This window comes from Euwallacea fornicatus, chromosome 11 (genome assembly GCF_040115645.1).
Source record: "Euwallacea fornicatus isolate EFF26 chromosome 11, ASM4011564v1, whole genome shotgun sequence".
Taxonomy (NCBI): domain Eukaryota; kingdom Metazoa; phylum Arthropoda; class Insecta; order Coleoptera; family Curculionidae; genus Euwallacea; species Euwallacea fornicatus.
Genome location: NC_089551.1, coordinates 4,836,847 through 4,856,990, shown reverse-complemented (window position 1 = coordinate 4,856,990; position 20,144 = coordinate 4,836,847). Strand labels below are relative to the sequence as shown.

The 20,144-nt window shown below is 39.3% G+C and overlaps 1 protein-coding gene across 1 annotated transcript in view; it reads left to right on the top strand.

Annotated features, from left to right (window-relative positions):
- The window catches only part of LOC136342283 (retinal homeobox protein Rx1-like), a 55,450-nt gene extending 37,755 nt beyond the window's left edge, over positions 1-17,695 (top strand). The window contains exon 3 of the mRNA XM_066287940.1: positions 16,954-17,695. Coding sequence (XP_066144037.1) covers positions 16,954-17,328 — 375 coding nt within the window. The 3' untranslated portion in view covers positions 17,329-17,695. The remainder of the gene's footprint in view (positions 1-16,953) is intronic.
- The last annotated feature ends 2,449 nt before the right edge of the window (positions 17,696-20,144 follow it).

Genomic DNA, 20,144 nt, shown 5'->3' with positions numbered 1-20,144 from the left:
AAGAAAATTATTGTGAATAAGTGAAAAAATTTAATAATAATTTAATAATGGGTGGTATCTCCTCATAAATTAATACAATCCTGTAAGCGACGTGGCATGCTTAAAATTAGATTGTCAATATCTTCCTGTGGTATTGTATCCCAGGCAATCTGCACCTGCTCGCGGAGTTCATCTATGGTCTCTGGAGAGCGAGCTAAACGTTGAAGTCTCCGACCCATTATATCCCATACATGCTCTATTGGGGACAAATCTGGAGACCGAGCTGGCCAAGGCAAACTATCCAAAGTTTCAGCTTCCAAATACCTCAAAGTATCGTTGGCTACATGTGGTCGCGCATTATCCTGTTGAAATGTGCTTCCAGGATAGTCGTGGATGTATGATACAAAAACCGGTTTTAAGACACTATTAATGTACCTCTGAGCATTTAACCTATCATAAATGAAAGCAAGAGGAGACCGACTACCATACTGGACGGCACCCCAAACCATGACACCCTGGTGTTAAACCAGAATGACGCCTTTCCAAAAAGTTCAAATTTAATCGCTCTCCTCTGCACCTTCTAACACGTAACCGTCCATCAGTTCGCCATAAACAAAATCTGCTCTCATCACTGAATACGATTCTTCTCCACTCATCGACCCATTGCACTTTCAGACGACACCACTCCAGTCGGGCCACCCTGTAGTTTCGTGATAATGGAAGCCGACGCATAGGACGATATGAATTTAGTCCAAAACTTCGAATTCTGCGATACATCGTACTAAGGGAGACCCTTCGATTTAGGGTGGCTACCCAGTCAGCACCAAGAGACGGAATTGTTTCAAACGGGGCGTCTGTCGCTGAACGACGAAGTCGCCGGTCTTCGCGTTGGTTCGTCGTTCTTGGACGGCCACTACCACGATGACGATTTACTGACCCTTCGTTAGACCAATCTCTCCAAGCTCTTAGCACTGTTGATGCGTTTCGATCCAATCTACGTGCAATTTCGCGGAAAGGTAAACCTGCCTCATGCATACCAACAGTTCTTCCTCTTTCAAAGGGAGTTAACTGCCGATAAACTGCATTTGGGGTACACGACGCATTTTGCACTACCACACATTCCATATGGTACTAACAATAATACCTTTATCGCTATCCGCCTGTAACAAAATTGCAAAAAGAACGATCGTCACAGATAAAAAAGTAAAGAAAAACTTCATATCGCATTAAAATACGAACTTGAAATTTTTTTCATTTTTTTTCTTTTAAAAGTCTAAAATCATGCCAAAACTTCAAATACATACAATGCGTTCTTCTTGGTGTTGCGGTTTTTTTGAAAGTCAGTGTGTTTGGTAATGAAAAAACTCGCATACTCGCCGCGGTTGTGAAAAACTTAAAGTCTTTACTGTCAGATCCCTCGGCGTTGCGGGCTTCAGTATTTAAACTGAACGTTCCGGTCATAATAATACACTTCACAGCCTTGGTGTATAAGATACTATTATAAGATGCGCATTTGGAGGAACGGCACGGCTGCAATCCTTTATTGCGCGCCTGCATTTCACTTGAATGCCGACTTCAAGGGGTAAAGTGCATTAAGCCGAAAAGCTGGAATTTATAGGCTTCAATTTTCGCAAATCAAATAAACAGGTCCTTGTCGAGTCAAATTATCAAGGAAAAAGCAATCAGCGAATCGAAGCCTCGATCCTCGAAATACGCATTATGTTTACGGTTTAACAATGGCGGTAGCCAGACCTGGAAACTATCATTTTTCCTGCTTTTTGTAATATCAAAACACAATTTTGCCAACCCGGCAGAAAGTTGTGATAACGAATTTATTCAGAACGGTCGCAGAATGACGGAAGAGCGCCATTAAAATTGACTTCGTTAAAAAAGCTATTTTGCCTTAATAATTAAAAATGCAGAGCGGATTATTGCCTTAACGACATTCTTGGAGCCTTTTCTAATGAGTGAAAATCAAATTTCGTTGGATATGAAGGCACCAATAATGTTTCGCTTTTAATATTTTTCTAAGCGGCGGCGATTGCGTCGCCCCTCCTAATCGTGTTTGTGCTTGCTAAAGTGCTTTCCGTCCTCAAATGCAAATTTTAACCTCGTTAAGCCACGGACTAGCGAGTTTAAATTATCAATGGTTAATTAATCTTCAATTTATTCACTTTGTGTAATGAATTTAACACTCAATTTAGTGGTTATTAATCAAGATTTTAATAAGACTGTTACGAGCATACAATTTATTTTGGTCGGAACGGTACAGCGTACATAATGGAACGTTTATGAGATGATTACGTTGCGGATGAGTAATTATTTTCTCAGCCCTAGTGGGGTAAAGGGATTATCTTCTAATTACTATTCTTTCAATAAGGCAATTACTTGATACTTCAGCCCTCGAATGCGTCTGTATTAATGCTCTTTTGATACAACTTCCTAAGTTTATTTCCGATGGTGACGCAAAATTTTTCATTTTTCGAATCGAAATTTCGATCGTCTAACATCAAAAAACCACCTTCCGCTGGCACGTTGCAGTGGTTGTAGTGACGGGCCACATCATGCACCTCTCGGTCGCATTCGACTTTTGGATTCTATTAGTGGGAAATGTGCGCGGAAATTCTATTATGGGAAACGTTTTTGTTTACAATCAAAAATGAATTCCAATCGGTGAAATTGGTTCGCGACGAAAACGAACTCGTGGATTCACGTGAGCCCGAGGCGGGAATGATGAACTCATCATTCACGTTCGACAGCACTTTTGCACTGTGCGGCTTACCGTGCCGTGCAATATCTTGACAAATAAATGTAAAATTACCGGTTTCCTTTAGGGCTGTGGACCAACGTTATTGAAACTTTCTTCCACAGATTTTTCTATTTCCGAGAGACTTACAACAGACATGCAATTTTATTATCACTTTTAGGAGTTTCTAGTTGGAGTTTTCCTTTGTGAGCGAATAACTTCGAACTGGGATTAGGGTCAGATTGTTACGTCCCGCATGTGAAAATTTACTCTACACACATCACCCACATTAATTCCTTTGATAAAACTGTTTTCTCCCTGTAAGTTAACTCTCCTAATTTCACCCCCACAATAAAACTAAATGGCCTAATCGAGTATAAAAGTGTGGCAAAAACACCCCGAGCGCCATAAACGATGGCTAATTGTTTACAGCCCAATAAGCCTTCGTAAATGGCAAAAGCAAGAGGGGCATATTAGTATGGATACACATCACCCCACATCATTTGTCTTACAAAAACCGGGGTCTATTTTCTCCGACAAACGAATTTTCTGGACGGTTGCTTTCCATGTGTCTCGGTTCTCACACTTACATGTTCATTTAGTAATGCGATCCGTGTCAAATTTTACCATTTATATTGGGTGTGTTGATCCCTAATCTCACAACGACGGGGGTTTTTCCTTAAGAGTAATTGTAGGTTTCTTGTCGTTTTTTATTTTGATAAATTAAATAGTCGTGATGAATCTTGTGTCTAGATGAAACCAAGCATCTCTTTCTCTGGTCGCTCTACCTAGTTTATTCCTCACTGCTTTGCGATTGGCCTACGACGCCTTCAGAACAGCCGTAGTATTATTACCGCGCTTTTTCTTAATTGAAGAATAGTGTCGTGTTAACGGCCCCTAGGTCGGCATATGAAAAAAAGAAACTCAAATTCTGAGCTCTCCGAAAATTCCAATAGAAATTAATATATTTCGTTCAACTTCCAAAACGCCCACGAGTGGTACCACCCCTTTTAGGATTTGAAAATTAGTTGAAAAAATCCCCACATTTCTCGGAGATCAAATACCTTTGATTTACATCAGTCGCTTTCATTAGAGGCCTGCACAAAGGGTGCGTGTGTTCAAATATTTGTTATTAATCTTAAGGATGGATATTTCCCCGAGGAAATGTTTTTTATTTTCATCCACGAACATAATGAGGTTAATTTCAGGTGTTTTTCTCAAGTAAAAAAAGGCACGATTTGCGACTGTTTCAGCTATCTACAGGGCGTGTTAGAACTGCGGGATCAAACTTCTAGGAATTGTTCAGTGCAACAATAGAAAATATCTGAGCATAAGAACCCCTGTCCGGAAATGCCCCCCTAAGGCACTACGGCTTTAGAATGATTTAGGACAGTTATGTACAAAAACGTGTTTTATCGAGGTTGAGTACGTTTCATTTAAATTTGTGTATGCAACACTACAGTAATTGTTCAAAATATCATCCTTGATCTCCATTGCATCTCTTTAAACGACGTACATGGTTTCCGTGATCTTGGGTAAAAATTTGATCGTCGGTTTGAGTGACATCAAATGCCGCAGTGATTTGCGCAACCACGTGTTGTTCTCTTTCCACTGGCGTTTCATAAGTCAAAGACTTTACATGTCCTCACAGAAAGAAATCTAAAGGTGTCAGATCGGGTGACTTGGGAGGCCACGGAACTAGACCACCTCTGTCGATCCAGTATTGTCTGATTTAAATACTGACGAGCTTGAACAGAAAGGTGCGTAGGGGTACCGTCATGTTGCATCACGTTTGTTATCAAATTCAATGGGACGTTTTCAAGAACTTCCGACAGGACGTCTTGCAGCAATCGCCTGCCAATGGTAAGACTGAATTCTTAGCTGACACTAGTCTGAAGTCAAATTTTGGACTTTTTGTAAATAGTATGGATAAAGTTGTTGCTCATGTAATACCCGCCAAACGGAAACCTGAGTTGCACCCATACCTGTGCAAGTTGACGAGTGCTAGACGAAGGTTCATCTTGCAACTGGGTCAAGAACCTCTTCCTCGAAATGATCTGTGCTTATTGTCCTTTCAGCATCAGTATCGTGCATGTTGAGTTTCAAAGCACCACTCTCTGAAAGTTGCCGATGAATTGTAATAAAAGTTTTGTACCCAAGATGTTGCTTTGTGGTACAGCGTTGTTGATAAAGCCGCACAGCAGCTATTGCGCTGTAATTTGTTGTTCCATATATGCCAATCCTGGATTGGTGTAATTCTCCATACAGACCGATAACTTTGCGAGCTTTTTAAAATTTGCAAAATTAACGAGTGAATGTATCAAACTAACGATCAAGACTTTCTGTAATCAGTTTTGGCTATGACAAACATTTAGCAAAAACGGCTTAACTAATGCATACAAGTTTCAAGACGACATTTTTAAAAACTTCTGTAGTGTCATTAAGTTCGAATAAATTCAAATATAACGTACTAAAGTTCGAAAAAACACATTTTCACACGTAACTGTCTTAAAGCGTCTTAAGGCCGTAGAGCCTCAGGGAGACATTTGCGAACACGGATTCTTATGCTCATATGTCTTCTATTGTTACATTGAACAATCGCTATAAATTTGATTCAATAGTACTGAAAGACCCCAACGTTGGCCGGCCATTGACTATTCCCTCAAAGGAGTTGGCCCAGCCCTATTTTTACAAAAATGCCCTCCAATTTTGGAAATGACTGACGGATTTCCACTACTCCTCAAAACCGCTCATCTTATTTACGTTGGAAAGGTTTCTATTCCTTTCAAGTCAGCATTCCTCTCATTTCATAACAATAAGGTAGGTGCCCAAGACGTGCCGATCCTTTGCGCAGGCCCGGGAAAAAACACCGCACAGCAGTATTTACAGAGCAGCCTGTCCTCCATTCCCAGGAGGTGCTCTAGTGAGTTTTCCCACGAGGTTCCGGATGTATTTTTTCTTCGGCAAGATGATGTTTTGGATGTGTTTGAGACCTGCAAAATTTCCCCGGCGTTTCCACATGCTACTGATTGTCCTCCGTCTTTCCCACACTCATGTGTTCAGAACATGTAGCCAAAACTTAGACATGGTATAATTCCGCTGAAATGTGATTGGGAATCTCTCCTGGGTACCTCATCAGCGCAGCATTGTTTCCCTCCGCATCTCTGTGCCCCGTCTCTCCCAGTCTCTAACTTGACCAAGGGCGATTCCCTTCGTATCGGTCAGTCCCTGAAGAGCATTTCTACATTTCTAATTTCCTTTTGATGGCCTCCCAGAGATGTCATTGCGATCCCGGGGTGCCGCTCTAATCCATCCCACCAGTCTGAGTGGGATGCTCCGAGCGGTAAGACCATCGTAAATATTTTCAGTACTTGACTTACTGAATGCTCTTTCTGAAGAATCTGAAGATTTAAAACGAACTTGGAGATTTAGTCTGACATATTGGGAAAAGGTCAGAAATTTTGGCGAAACTCAAATCAACCAGGTCCAGGCTCCCAAGGGCTGTCTGGACTTGGTTGACTTTGTCATTTGCCTCGCATTTAGTGTAGTTATGAGGAAATTTTAAATAAAGGTACTGTGAGAACTGATCCGTGTAAAATGCCATAAATCCCACGAAGGTGTTGGGAAAGACGCACGACAATTACCTTAATTGCCACAAGTGCGAAAATAAAGATCACAGATAGGTAGAGGCGTTGAGAAAAGTAAAAATTAGACATCTGGGAAAGCACGAGACGTTGAAGCTAGGTCATTTTACATGAAAACACATAATCAACACGTTAAATTATATTGAAGCAAATAGAATTTTCTCTTGAACAAAAAAGAGTGCTCTCGAAATGCTGGCACCTTTTTAAACCCGAATCAGCTAGCCAAATCAGGCTATTAAGAGCTTTCATACACACAATGGTCTCTTTGTTAGGGTCTATTATGCAACAATCGAGCAAATGAGTTTGTATCAGGCCGTCGCATATTTGGGGTGTCCGCTTAGTCGAGCACGAAAGAAGGGTTGGGGGCCCTTTTATGAGCATATAACCTATCTTCAATCCGACAATATATTGGAGAATGCGTATAGCGACCCTTTATTTAAAGTTTTCTTATCCCCCTCTATTAGGCCCTTCTAGGTGTTATTTTCTTGGCCGAGATGTTTAAACTTAAATTTCAATTTCTCGATCTCTTGTCACCGAGATGTTGACGGTTGAAGCTTAACCAGTTCGATCATATTTCATTGCGATACTAATTGAGATAAAAGCGCTATGCAACCTAAGTCCAATTATATTGTGTGCGGCATTTTAAACCCCCACAGGGTTCAACCCCTGCTCTCAAGATTAATTCGTCGATAAATAGTTTGCATGCAAGCATCGATTTTCCTGAAGCTTGTTAGGAAACAAATCACAAGAGTTGCAGCCGAACGTCATGTGTAAGATTATTCGTAACAACACAGCGGCAGTTAAATTGGCTTCAGTATTAAAGATTTGACAAAGAACACAAAAATCTGTTCTTGACATCTTATTGAGGGTAGCTGAGCTGCACAGCGTGACGTATAAACCTCCGAATACTTATCGGCTGGTTTGTTATAAGGCGTTGTGTTGCTATCGAGCAAGAATATACGTTCTTTTCGTCGAAGTCGAATTGATTTCTCGAATTCGATAAATGGCCTTACACTGGTAAGGTCGTTTGTTAGATTAAGATAGCGGTAAACTGGCAAGAGTTGTTGATTCTTAGCGCTAGGGTTGATAGCGAACAATGCTCATTCCTGTTAGTAAATGGTCCCACTCGATAGGCGCCGTCTAACGCGTCACACGAAGAAAACTCTGTTAGGTAATTTTCAGGGAAATTTCTGAACTTGTGGGGCGCGAGGATAGTCCTAGAAGTACCTCACCTAACACTTGAAAAAAAAAATAGAAAATATTATATTATTATATATCTCAACATAGTCTCCCTTGACAGTTTTCCCAGAGATGTCTTCTGTGCCATGTTTATAGGAGGACACTTCCAATGTTTTAAAATAGGTATCATCCTCCGACCCCGTCTCTCCGTTATTAGCAAATCTCTTTCCGCCGAGCCATTTCTTCAAGTTCGGAAATAGAAAATTATCTGAGGGGGTTAAATCTGGCGAATAGGGTGAGCGCGGAAAAAGCTCCAACTAAGTTGATTGATTTTAACCATTGCGATGACGGAAGCGTCGATTGGTGCGTTGCCTCGAAGAAACAAGGGTGACTTGTCGCCAAATGCGGTTGGTTTTGCCAAATTTCTTCGCTCAAATGCTGCAATAAATTCACATAATTTTCTCCGTTTATTGTTTTTCCTTTAGGGAAATCGTCAATAAAAATTATCCGACGTGCATCCGAAAAACTGACATCATAACCTTTCCTGGAGATGAAACGGTTCTCGCCTTCTTTGGAGCCGATTCTCCCGTTGGAGTCCATCGTTTTGACTGCTCTTTCATCTCAGAAATGAAATGATGGATCCATGCTTCAACCATATTTACGAATCGACCCAAAAACTCGGCTTCATTGAATTCAAACTTTGCCACGCATTTAGTTGAAACATCTTAACGGTACCGTGTTTGTTCAATTGTGAGTAGTTGAAGAACCCATCTTGCTCACAGCTCTCTCATTTCCATTAGTTCGGTTAAAATGCGATGTCCAGTACTTTTTGAAATGCTTATCGTGTCAGATAATTTGCGCAGCTGTAGCCGACGGCATTCCAGTATAATTTTGTGGATTTTCTTCGTCTATCAGATCTGGATGGTCATTGGATCAACCACTGTGAAGTTCGTCTTGGCAGCTCGTACGACCGCGTTTAAACTTCCAATATTTTAAAGTTGTTAACGAACCACCAGATTCGCCCAGAGAGGAATCTCACTCCGCTTCGGTGGTGGATGGACTGAGCTTTCAAATGAAAGTGTTGAACCACGTATCGATGAACAATTTTTTCCATGTTAAAAAAATATCTGAAATAAGCACAAATCAATGCGTCCCCCTCAAACTTTACTCCTAAGCTTTTTAAGGTTACGGCTTTGTAACCTAGGCAAATTTTGATCAATAAATCCCCACTTATGTGTCAGGTAGGGACTTATGGAACCATCGTCATAGTTGCATCTTGTTGATTACACGCCATGGACTTCTCGCATAAGGTTGGCGGCAAGGAAAATCACTCATCAAAACCTCCATTTCGGAGTCGGAAGTAACGTAAACGAATATTTTTTCTGCAGAAGAAAAAAACCTTCATAGGCACCCGGCCTGGTGTTCCGGCAGCCCGGTTGTATGGGATTCGCCCCCTGCGGGGACACCTATCCAATGCAAACTTCCCCTCTTCGCCGTTCTTCCGCTTGAGGCCTTCGTTCGGCCTTCCTTCAAGCGGTGATAGTGCTCTTACCTTCTTATCTTCTTCTTCTTCTTTAGTTTACCCTCATTTCCTATCATCTTCTCCATTTAATGTGGGTAGCAACGTTTTTGTCTTCCTTTTCTCCTAATTCTTTCCTCCTTCTCGTTATCTATAAGAACCTCCCTGACATATGAACTGATCTTGTCCCATGTTTCGGCCCTCTTCAGCACCTCTCCCATTACATTTTACCCATTTATTGTTTTTTCAGCTGTTCGTTCAGTTTGTTTCCTCTCGTTTTGCGACCTTGCGCCCTAAAAAATTGTGTGCTTCGCCGTGTCTTTCTTCGTCTCGCAATAGCAACATTTAGACGATGGTTTTTTGGCTATTTTTCCAGATATTTTGAAAAACAGCCCAGACCCACCAACATATGGCGTTCAAATATTATTCCGTTCCGCCGTCCTTCCTTCCACGCCAGTCCTTCGCACTCGGAGTTAGTCTCCCTGTCCATGCGGCACTCTCTGTCTCCCTAGTTTGTTTCCTCTACCACTTCTCCATAGCTTTCTCCCTTAGTTATGTTTTCTCGTTGTTTCGCTTTTCGCGGATCTCTACCCTTTCTTCAATCAAGATCTGTATCGCGATTCCGGCAATCACCTGCGCGGCGTCCGTAAGTACCGTTCAGTAATGCTTTTCTTTGGATTTTCTTCAACTTATATTTTTATGTTTCATAATATCGCTCCATGTTGGTAGTTGTATACGATCTTACCGAATGCAGCATCTCTATCTAGACTTTCCTTCTGGTTGGCTTCATGTAAAAAATTTTTGTTCTGTTCGAGAGGAGGGAAACTTTCATAGGTGCTAATTCATATGAAAGGGACTTGAGATGACCTGAACTAACTTCTAGTTATGCATGGACGGCACGTCCAGTGACTGTTCTTCCAAAAGCTTCATTGCATGCAACTGACGGAAAAAACGTCCAATCATACCGCATATAAAAGAAACCCAAAACCCAGATTTGACAAATCCTCAGCCAATTAACAGTCATATTAATTCTCAGTTCCACGCATGTTATTTAATAACTGTTTCAACGCACAATTACTCAACCCCTGTCGTATTTAACAACGGCAGCGGTTGAAGCAATGTTCCCCCTGTTAAAATAAATTGGCAGCTACACATATCAACGTCACTGCTTCTTTCTTTGTTGCTACCAAGTAATCAGGCCTATAATATGTAATTTGCAACGCCACGTGAACGTCACGTGACCCCAGACGGCGGTCACGATTGTTTAAAGCTAGTTACATTGTTTGTTGTGTGACATGGACCAGAAGGCATTTCCAGTTATTACCGAGATATTAACTTCTAATTGTGTTTAGTCCATACAAATACTTCGCCTTTATTAACTGAGTTGTTGGGAAATTAGGTTAGAGACCAGATTTTCTGGCTCCTCTCTTCGTCTTCTTCGTGGATGTTAGTTAGCCGGAACTCAAGGGCTTTGCTTTGAGACAGAGAGAGGACAGAGGATCGCTAAAACTAGCAAGATCTCCTGTAACGTAATGTTGTGCAGTGCGTTCATTTGAAAACTTACTATGTCACATATCGTAAAAACGGATATACACACGAAAGTATTGAGTAAGGTTGTGAGGGGGGAACACTTTTGACATTAACTGTGTAAATCTGTTAGTCGCCCCTTGCCGCCCCGCTACCCCCCTCGAAATTTTCAATAGGACCCCCCAGCGAGTTGCACCTCATATTAAAGGTAAATTGGCGTACAAAATGTCGGTGCGTCAAGAAACTCGATGTATCAAGGCGTTTTCGAAACATCACGGAAAAACGAAAGAAAAATCTATTTAAAGTTATTTATCAGCGGAACTAAAATCCTCAACTTATCTGTAGCAAATGTACAGAAATAATGGTTTTAGACTTGTAATTTTTTCATATTTTGGCCACTAGATGTTCAAAATTATTTTCACTTCGTGCTAAACACCAATACAATCTCCTTTTGAATTCCTGTCAAACCCGTCGAAAAGTGTCCCTAGCAGCGACCGGCATTCTGCGGTTATGCGATTTTTTACATCGTTAATGTTTTCAGGATATGATTTATAGACAATTGATTTAAGATGACCCCAAAGGGAAAAATCAAGAGGCGTTAAATCAGGAGACCTCGGAGGCCATTCAATTGCTTCTCTTCCACCATTCCATCTACCTAGAAATCAGTCGTCAAGCCACTGTCGCACCGGTATGACATAACGTGGCAGTTGTTGAAAGTGTAAAATATACTGCGTGACGTGGAAAAGAGAGAACATCCTTTGGAAATTGTTTTTTTTTTAATAATTTTCAGTACACATATTTCTCGCTTTATAATAAATATTTAATTAAAATTTTAACTAATATAATTTTTAAAAACCAAAAACAAATTCATAATTTGTCGGTCCTCCGCGGTGTCTTATGCGTTCCTGTACGCGTCTGTTGAAAGAAGTCCATTGTCACTTCAGCCACATATGGTCGTGCGTTATCTCGCTGAAAAACTGGATTAACAAGAGTTTCCACATAAGAACACGAGATGAGGTGCCAGGACTTTTTGGATGTATCGCCGAGCCATCATATTGTCTCTAATGAGAAGTAAAGGTGACCTGCTACCATATGCAATAACACCCTAAACCATTACTACAATACTACTTGATGGACATACCTCTGTATTGTAAACTGAGGATCCCGTCTTCTTCTTACTCTTGCCCGACCATCATGCATACCCAAACAGAATTTGGATTCGTCACTACACACGATATTATCCCATTCCATATTCCAATGTATCCTTTCTGTACACCACTTCAGTCAATTTTTTCGATGATTTAAGATGAGTGATAACACAAGATGGGGACGGTAGGAAATCAGTCCAAATGTTCTTATCCGGCGATAAACGGTCTGAATACCAATGGTCTTTCTTGACTCAGTAAACTGCTGATCCGCCAGCGTTCCCGCCGAGACGAATCCATCTCTTAGAGCCATAATTTGAAGACGGCGATCTTGGTGTTCTATAAATCTTCGGAATGGTTCTGTATTGTTTCTTCCGTCTGTTTGCTTTTGTTGGTATCATGCCTGACTACATCTCAATATAGTGTTGACACTACGGTTCAACCTAGTGGCGATTTCCCTAAATGACCAGCCTCTCGTAGACCAGCTAAATTCGAATTTACTCAAACTCGCTCAATTGATGAAAATTTCGCTGTAGTCTGCGTCCAAGGCTATTTGTTTAATCTAAAAGCATTTTCAAAGTATATTATATATCAATAAACGATATTTTACAGCGAATTGTTGATATTTCATTGCAATTTTTATAGTTAAAAAAAAAACGAAAATTCCCGATAACTCGTAAATACATTGATAAATATGGCTGATAATTAAATCTTTTTTTCTGTTCCCATATACAAACATGCGTACCAAATATTTATTAAATAAAACCATTTTTACGGGGTGTTCTCTTTTCCATGTCACGCAGAATATTCTCCTTGAGTAGATGATCGCCGTTGTGATTTATTTGGGTAGCTGCGGCCTCTGTTAGACGATGATCAGTTGACTCTAGTAACACATTGAGGTATCCTTCACCTTCAAGGTTACCATCGTTGAATAATGGTTCAATTACAGTATCTCCGAAAATTCGATCTCTTTCATTAAGTTTTTGAAGCCACTGAATATGGTTTTTTTGGAAAAACACGAGGATTTTGGTTGCACCAATAACGACAATTCAGCTTGTTAACAAAACCATTTAAATGAAATGTGCACTCATCGCAAAAATAGATATTTTTCACAGGGTTTGGGGCAGTGGTACTCAGTGCTACCATGCTTTCACGAAACTCAATTCCGCGATCCAGATCATGCTCAGCCAGTACTGTATAAATTTGCATTTTGTATGGGTGGAACTCGTATACTTTCGGCAGTTTTGCAATAGGATCTATTGAAATTCCAGTTTGACGAGACACTTTTCTAATTAATGTCCTTCGTTCAGCCACAAGTTGACCCAACACTTCAATTATGGCAGCTTCATTCAATACTCCCGCTTGATTTAATTTTAAATTGGCTATTCACCCTGTCGTAAAATTTTTTAACGGTTTATTCAAACTAACTAAATTTCCACATTACAATAGAAAACATTTTCGAAATGTCAATGCATTTGCCAACGACAACGTGAGAGTTCTAAACTAAAAATTTCAACAAAAATAGTTATGGAGCAACGTGTTGAAATTATCCGACCCCATTATGAAAATGGCCGATCGAGAAAAGTACATTTCGTGCTTTACATAAACCTTTGGACGCGTAAAATCGACCTTCTGAGAGGACAATTTGAAACGTGGATCAAAAACTATAGTAAATTGCATTTATTGGCTGTCGCGATCACGTGATTTAAATAACCCCCTTTTTTTTTGGGGGGGGGGGGTCAGGCGTATTTAAAGAGCTGAGTCTACAAAAATAATCTCAACACCATCACAGAGGTGAAACACGAGATGCGGCGCCAAATAGTCGACATCGAACCTGATTAGTGCCGCAAAGTAGTCGAAAGTTGTCACAAACGAATTGGGTCATGCCACATGAACCGTGACGGTCATTTACATATCTTTCATTCATAATTGTTATGAACCAACCTCAAAGGGCAAATGAATATTTTGATATTTTTCAGTTTCCTCGTGTTCCCTTTAATGCCTTCCTGCGGAAATCCAAATTGAATCACCCTTGAAAAGCTTCTTCACGCAGGCATAAGAATTTTTTTTTGGTGGGAGTATTTCTCGTTGAAAACTCTGCCGAGGGGGTTGTTCGCTCTATGTATTAACACGATTTCCATTTTTTCTTCTACAAAACATACCATGTTAATCGAGATCTTAATGTTAAACTATCGCACACCAGTTAACATAATACTAAACCTTTGCAAAATGAGAGTTTCTGTCATTGAACGAGCCTGCTACAATTCAGTCATTGGAGCAACCAGTGGCTGAACCAACCACACCAATTAGAAGAGTGTCTCGTCAAACTGGAATTTCCATGAGCTATATTGTCGAAATGTCGAAAATATATATGTTATGTATATACTCATACAAAATGCAAATTCATCAGGTAGCGGCTGAGGTTGATCCCAATTACAGAATTGAGTTTTGTGAAAGTATGTCGTCGGTGATTACCACTACCCCAAGCCTTGTGAAAAATATCTATTTTTGCGATGAGTGCACATTTCATTTAAATGGTTTTGTTAACAAGCAGAATTGTTGTTATTGGTGCGACCAAGACCGCCATGGTTTTCGCGATGGCCATACTCAGTGACCTTAAAAAGTCAATGTATGACCTGGACTATTGGAAGATACACTTATTGGTCAATTATTCATCGATGGTAACTGTGACGGTGAAGTAAATCTCCAGGTGCTGCGAGACTGAATTGATCATCTTCCAACAGAGGCTGTTGGTACGCACATAGATCACAACGGTGATTATCTACTCAACGAAGGTATTTTGCACCCTCAACAACCGCCACGTAATGTCATATCGGCGGGACCATGACTTGGTGACCGATTTCCAAGTAGGTAGATTGGCAGAAGAGAAGCAATTGAATGGCCTCCGAGATCTCCTGATTTAACGCATCTTGATTTTTCCCTTTGGGGTCATCTTAAATCAGTTGTTTATACATCAGAGCCTGAATACATTGATGGTCCAAAAAATCGTATAACCGCAGAAAGTCGGGCATTACTAGGGACACTTTTCAAGGGTTCCAACAGGAACTCCAAAGAAGATTGTATTTGTGTTTAGCACAAGATGGAAATCATTTTGAACATTTAGTGACTCAAAAATGATAAAATTACAAGTCTAAAATCATTATTCCTACGCATTTGCTACTGGTAACCTGATGTTTTCGTCCATTGATAAATAACATTAAATTGACTCTTCGTTCGTTTTTACGTGTTTTTTCGAATGAGCTTTGACAAATCGAGTTTCTTGATGCACCGACATTTTGTGCCCTTAATTACCTTTAATATGACGCGCCACTCGGTGGGGGGTGCAATTCAAAATTGTCAAGGATGGTATCGAGGTGGCAAGGGGTGACTATTAGAACTACAGAGTTAATGTCAAAAGTGTTCTCCCTCCTCGCAACCTTTCTCAGTATTCTCATACGAATTTCCGTTTTTACGTTTTTTGGGACGGTAACTCTTCAAATGAACACGCTGTAGACCCCAGAAACGAATCAATGATTACACTTAGAGGATAAAGCGTATACCACTGTAATTAGGTAAATTGAAAAGTAATTACTAAAACACAGACGATAGATACACAAACAGGTGGTTATAAATTATATTTGCTTACTTTGTCAGCATGTCAAAAAGCTATATATTTAATAGTAAATGTAAGTCCAATTTTATATCCATTTACTAGATAAACACCTGGGTTATTTGATAATGGACGTAGTCTGTTTTATTAGCCGTATTTCCATCCCTTGTTTCATAAATATTATCATCAATTGTAATTTTGATGGCAAAAGACTATGAAGTGCGATGGTATCTATACTTTTATTTAATATTCCTCTGTCATAGTTTATGATGAATTTTATTTGAACGATCTACGTATTGTAATAAGGTAATCGATGTAATTGTTTTTCAAATTGCCCAAAGTACTCGAAGAGCATTAAAAATAATTCGAATGGTTTTCGACGTTAGCAATGCAAATAATAACTCCTAATGTTCTTCGGCCATTCATCAACATTCAGATGAGAAAACATTAAAATACAATTCCGTGTAATCAGTATAATATCTATAATGGATAATTTTCAACCTACAAGAGGACCCAACAGCGTAAAAGAGTTTAAAACCGCATTAAATTTATAAATATTTTCTATGCATTTGAAGGGACTATTCGTGCCCTTTCTATTTTTCTTTCTGAACGCCATTTCACCCGCTGAAAATGGCACACTGATTTCAACTAATACCAACTCAGAGTAAAAATCACCACTCACTGAGGGTTTAAGCGAACACCCTTTTCCTTTTTTTTTAAATAAAGGTTAACAAGGGTGTTCGCCCGAGCACTGGGTAAAGGGTAAATATTATTCTTAGTTTCTTTTATATTTTTAATTCAGAATAGTGTGCAATTCCATTGTTTCAACAACCCTTCATCGTGGACGAGGCGTTAGCTCCAAAAAAATTTCAAAAAGGCTAAGAAGTGTGTTGATGCTTATTTACATTTCTTTGAGTGCAATGTGGAATACCTGTAGACATTTTTAACCTTTCTGAGCATCGCTTCTTACTATATTTTTGTCTGACGGGTCATTCTTACGGAAAAGTAATCCCGCAACGTTTGGAGCTACAAGAGGAACACCCACTGATGGCTTTCGTTCCAAATCAATATCTGTTATGGCCCAGCACGAGTTAAAAGAAATTATTTTTAAAACCTGAACTAGTACAGACTGACTACATTTCGTTGTCTTTGAGGCAATGTTAGTTTTTTTTCTATGACCATCCCAGGAAATAAAACTCCCTTCCTTCCTTTGAGAAAAGAAACCGCACTTCGTCTCCCCAACGGGGAATACACTGTTCCTCCTTAGAGCATAAAAAAAGTATTTTCCTTCGCACGCACCATAAACACCCAATAATTTTCACATGGAGAGAGGACAAGGCTATTTCTGCTTCCGCTAGTTTTAATATTACAAATTGCGGTCTATTTGTTCAAATAGGACCTGCCTCTTTGCTGTCAAACAGAACATCGGTCGTAAAAAAAATAAAGACACACACACACACACACAGCTCTGCGGAAAAGTACCTTTCGCTCCCTCGAACGTGGATGTTCTTCGCTTCGCGCCAGGCCTCCGATTATTAACGGCAGTAAAAGCAGCGCTTGCCTCCCTTCTTGCGCAAATAACTATTTCATTTCGCTCGTTTCAGGTCTGGTTTCAAAATCGTCGGGCCAAATGGAGAAGGCAAGAGAAAATGGAAGCTGCAAGACTGGGATTGAGTGATTACCACGCCGCTGCCTCCCTCTCCAGAGTGGGAGGTTCCAGCCTCACTCTCCCCATGGATCCTTGGCTCTCTCCACCTTTGCTTTCGGCACTCCCCGGGTTCTTGAGCCACCCTCAGACGGGGTATCCCAGTTACCTCACTTCGCCCATCGCGACGGATCCTGCACGGCCCCCTCCGGTAGCACACTCCCATTCACCAAGTGCCCCTCCGCCAGAACTTCAAAGGAACTCCATAGTGGCGTTACGCCTAAAAGCAAAGGAGCATGTAGAAAGCATTACAAAAGGCTTGCAGACTGTGTAATTGTGTATAGGTCGAATGTGACAATTGTGTAAATATAGCGGCTCACTTCTTGTAAATAGTAGAGTAATGGACTCGTTGATGTGACTCTTGTGTGAACTGGACAATTCCTTCTCACGTGTAGTACAGGTTAATGACAGAAATGAAATTGAAGAAAATCATTGTAATGGCAGCAAGCTAATCGAAGGGGGTCAAATCTGGTGTTAACCTGGTCATGTAGATAAACTTTCTTATGTTCCTTTTTTGATAATTATTGTACAACCAATGATTGTATGTGTATATTGTTTCATTCAAAATTCGAGATGTCCGAAATAACTTACATGTTATTACGCTTCCTCTCGGAGGAGGCAGTTTTACTTTAATAATAAATATCAGTCAAGTATTACTTATATTTGAATGTTGTCTTTTTATTTTCTCCCTTAGTCTGATAGTTTGGTTGTGCTGGATCGATTTAGCCAAGTGCATCTTGAATTAGTACTGAGCATCCCATATCTTGCTTCTTGCAGTACATTTTATGTTAAGAATGAAATATACAACAACCTTCTCTGGCAGCAGTTAACTACCCTTATTTCGTTCACCTCTTCTGGTCAATTTATCGTGTAATCTCACTGACGAATTAAAGCGATAATTTGCACTAGTGCAATTATCAAGCACCATATTAACGCGCTATTACACTCACAATATTTTAATTTGCGATTAAAATTCTCCAAGATTTGATTCATAACATTTTCACGTTACATAAATTTCATGCAACGAATTTGTATATTATTCAAACTATATAAATTAAAGCCGACAACCCTAGAATATGCATGAAAAAAGGGTACAAAAAGCTCATTTCCGAGAAACATGCAAGAAACATGTGTTAAAATATGTTACTTTTCCTCTCTTCGAACATTTTTCAAATAATTGCAAACTTTCTATTTCTTGCGGTATCAGGTAATTACTCAACGTTGATTTACATGCTTCACTTCACACTTCCGTCTTTTATCACTCAACACGTTTTTGAACACTTAGAAACCTTTTTCCATGTCTGAATTCTGGTATTGTAGATAATCTGACATTTATCGTGCACATTGTAACTTTGCCTTTGCCATTACATTCAACAACGACTTGAACAAGCTGAACCAATGTCCCCTACATTATCTATTCCCCATTTATCCAAACTGGTTTCGTTTTTACGAATATTTTAAATCAGCAATATATTGATCTTTGTATAAATTTCTGGTTTAATGTTATTGCTCTGATTACACAAACAAACCTACATGAATCACTCCGTAATTTCGACAAAACAGCATTACCTTTGACAAGAATCGTTTCAAGATAAAAAGTAGTTTATACAAAAACATTTTACACAGAAAAAAAAATTATTGAAACAAATTTTTAAAAAAATGTAAATTTCTGTAAAAAATAGATGTAAGGTAAATAAAAACTTAAAAAACAATACTTTTTTTTAATTTAATAATCAGTATTATCTCATCTCGCGATAATACAACGATTGCGATGAGGTATGTTCTCTATTAAATGATCAATGGCTTCTTGGGGGACATTTCTCCATTCTTCTAAAACTCCTTGTATTAATTACTAAACGTGGCCAGGAAAATTTTTTACGTGCTCCAATCCTTCCATTTTTTCTTGCTAATCCAACTGACCCACATAACTAGCCTGAACTAACCTGACCACTTGTGGGTCAATTGGGTTAAAATCCGGTGAATGGGAAGGCCAATCTAAAACCGTCACGTCTTTCGCTTCTAAAAAATCTCTAGTAGCTTCGCTGGTATGAAGAGGTGCATTATCGTGCATAAATAAAAGAAAATCACCAAAAACACCTTTTCTATAGCCTTATTATGGATTGCAGCACTAGATCTAAAACACGAATTCGCCGGTCGTCTGTAGGCCAATTCTGGTTTCATCTGAAAATGGGACATTTCACCAGTCTTCAGTTGTCTAGTTTAGGTGCTCGAAACACCAATTTAAAGGTCAATTTTATTTTGCACTGATAGGGCTGGAGCCTTTAATTGTCTTCTGCTGAAAAGGGCTCGAGCTAAAATTTTTTTCTGACAATTTCAATTCAAATATTGACGTCTGTGGTTTGCAAAAGGTACCATTGAAGCTCTGGATGGCATGTTGTCAGACTTCTTCTTGCTATTTGAGGTAAAAAACGGTCCTGATATTCTTTGGTGATTTTTCTACGACTGCTTTTAAGTTTGTTTCTAGTGTTCTCAACTCCAGAAATCCTGAATAACGTGATAAATCAACTTCTTGTGCAACCCCCACCATTCGTGCAATTTCCCTTTGCGAGACGCCCTATTCCGAGAGAGCAATAATTATTCCCCTTTAAACGTCCGATAACCCCACATAAGGCACATTTAATAAAATTTAAATTAGCAGTAAGAAAAAAATTATATCTTCACTAAGACCATATCGGAACACTTAAACCGACAATTTTTTCCCATTAATACCAAGTGATTCTATAAGTTTGGTTGTGTACTAACAGGATGCAACATATTTTCATGGAGATATTTTAAGGAACGATACTATTCTGCAAAATGATAAAAAAATGCTCATAAACCCATGGTCAAAAACTCACCATTTTCGATATACAGAGTGACAAAATTCAACATTTTTTAAAGGACATTTTTAACAAATTTTATAATTTAGTTATAAAATTATTTTGTTAATTTTTAAATTTATTTTCGTTTTAACAAATTTGATTAAATGTAATTAATTGCTCCAGACAGCTGCTAACTGAGCCGGATCATTTTTTTCCTGTACTTCTGTTACATTATTAATTTAAATCGATAAATATTTTTTTGACTCTA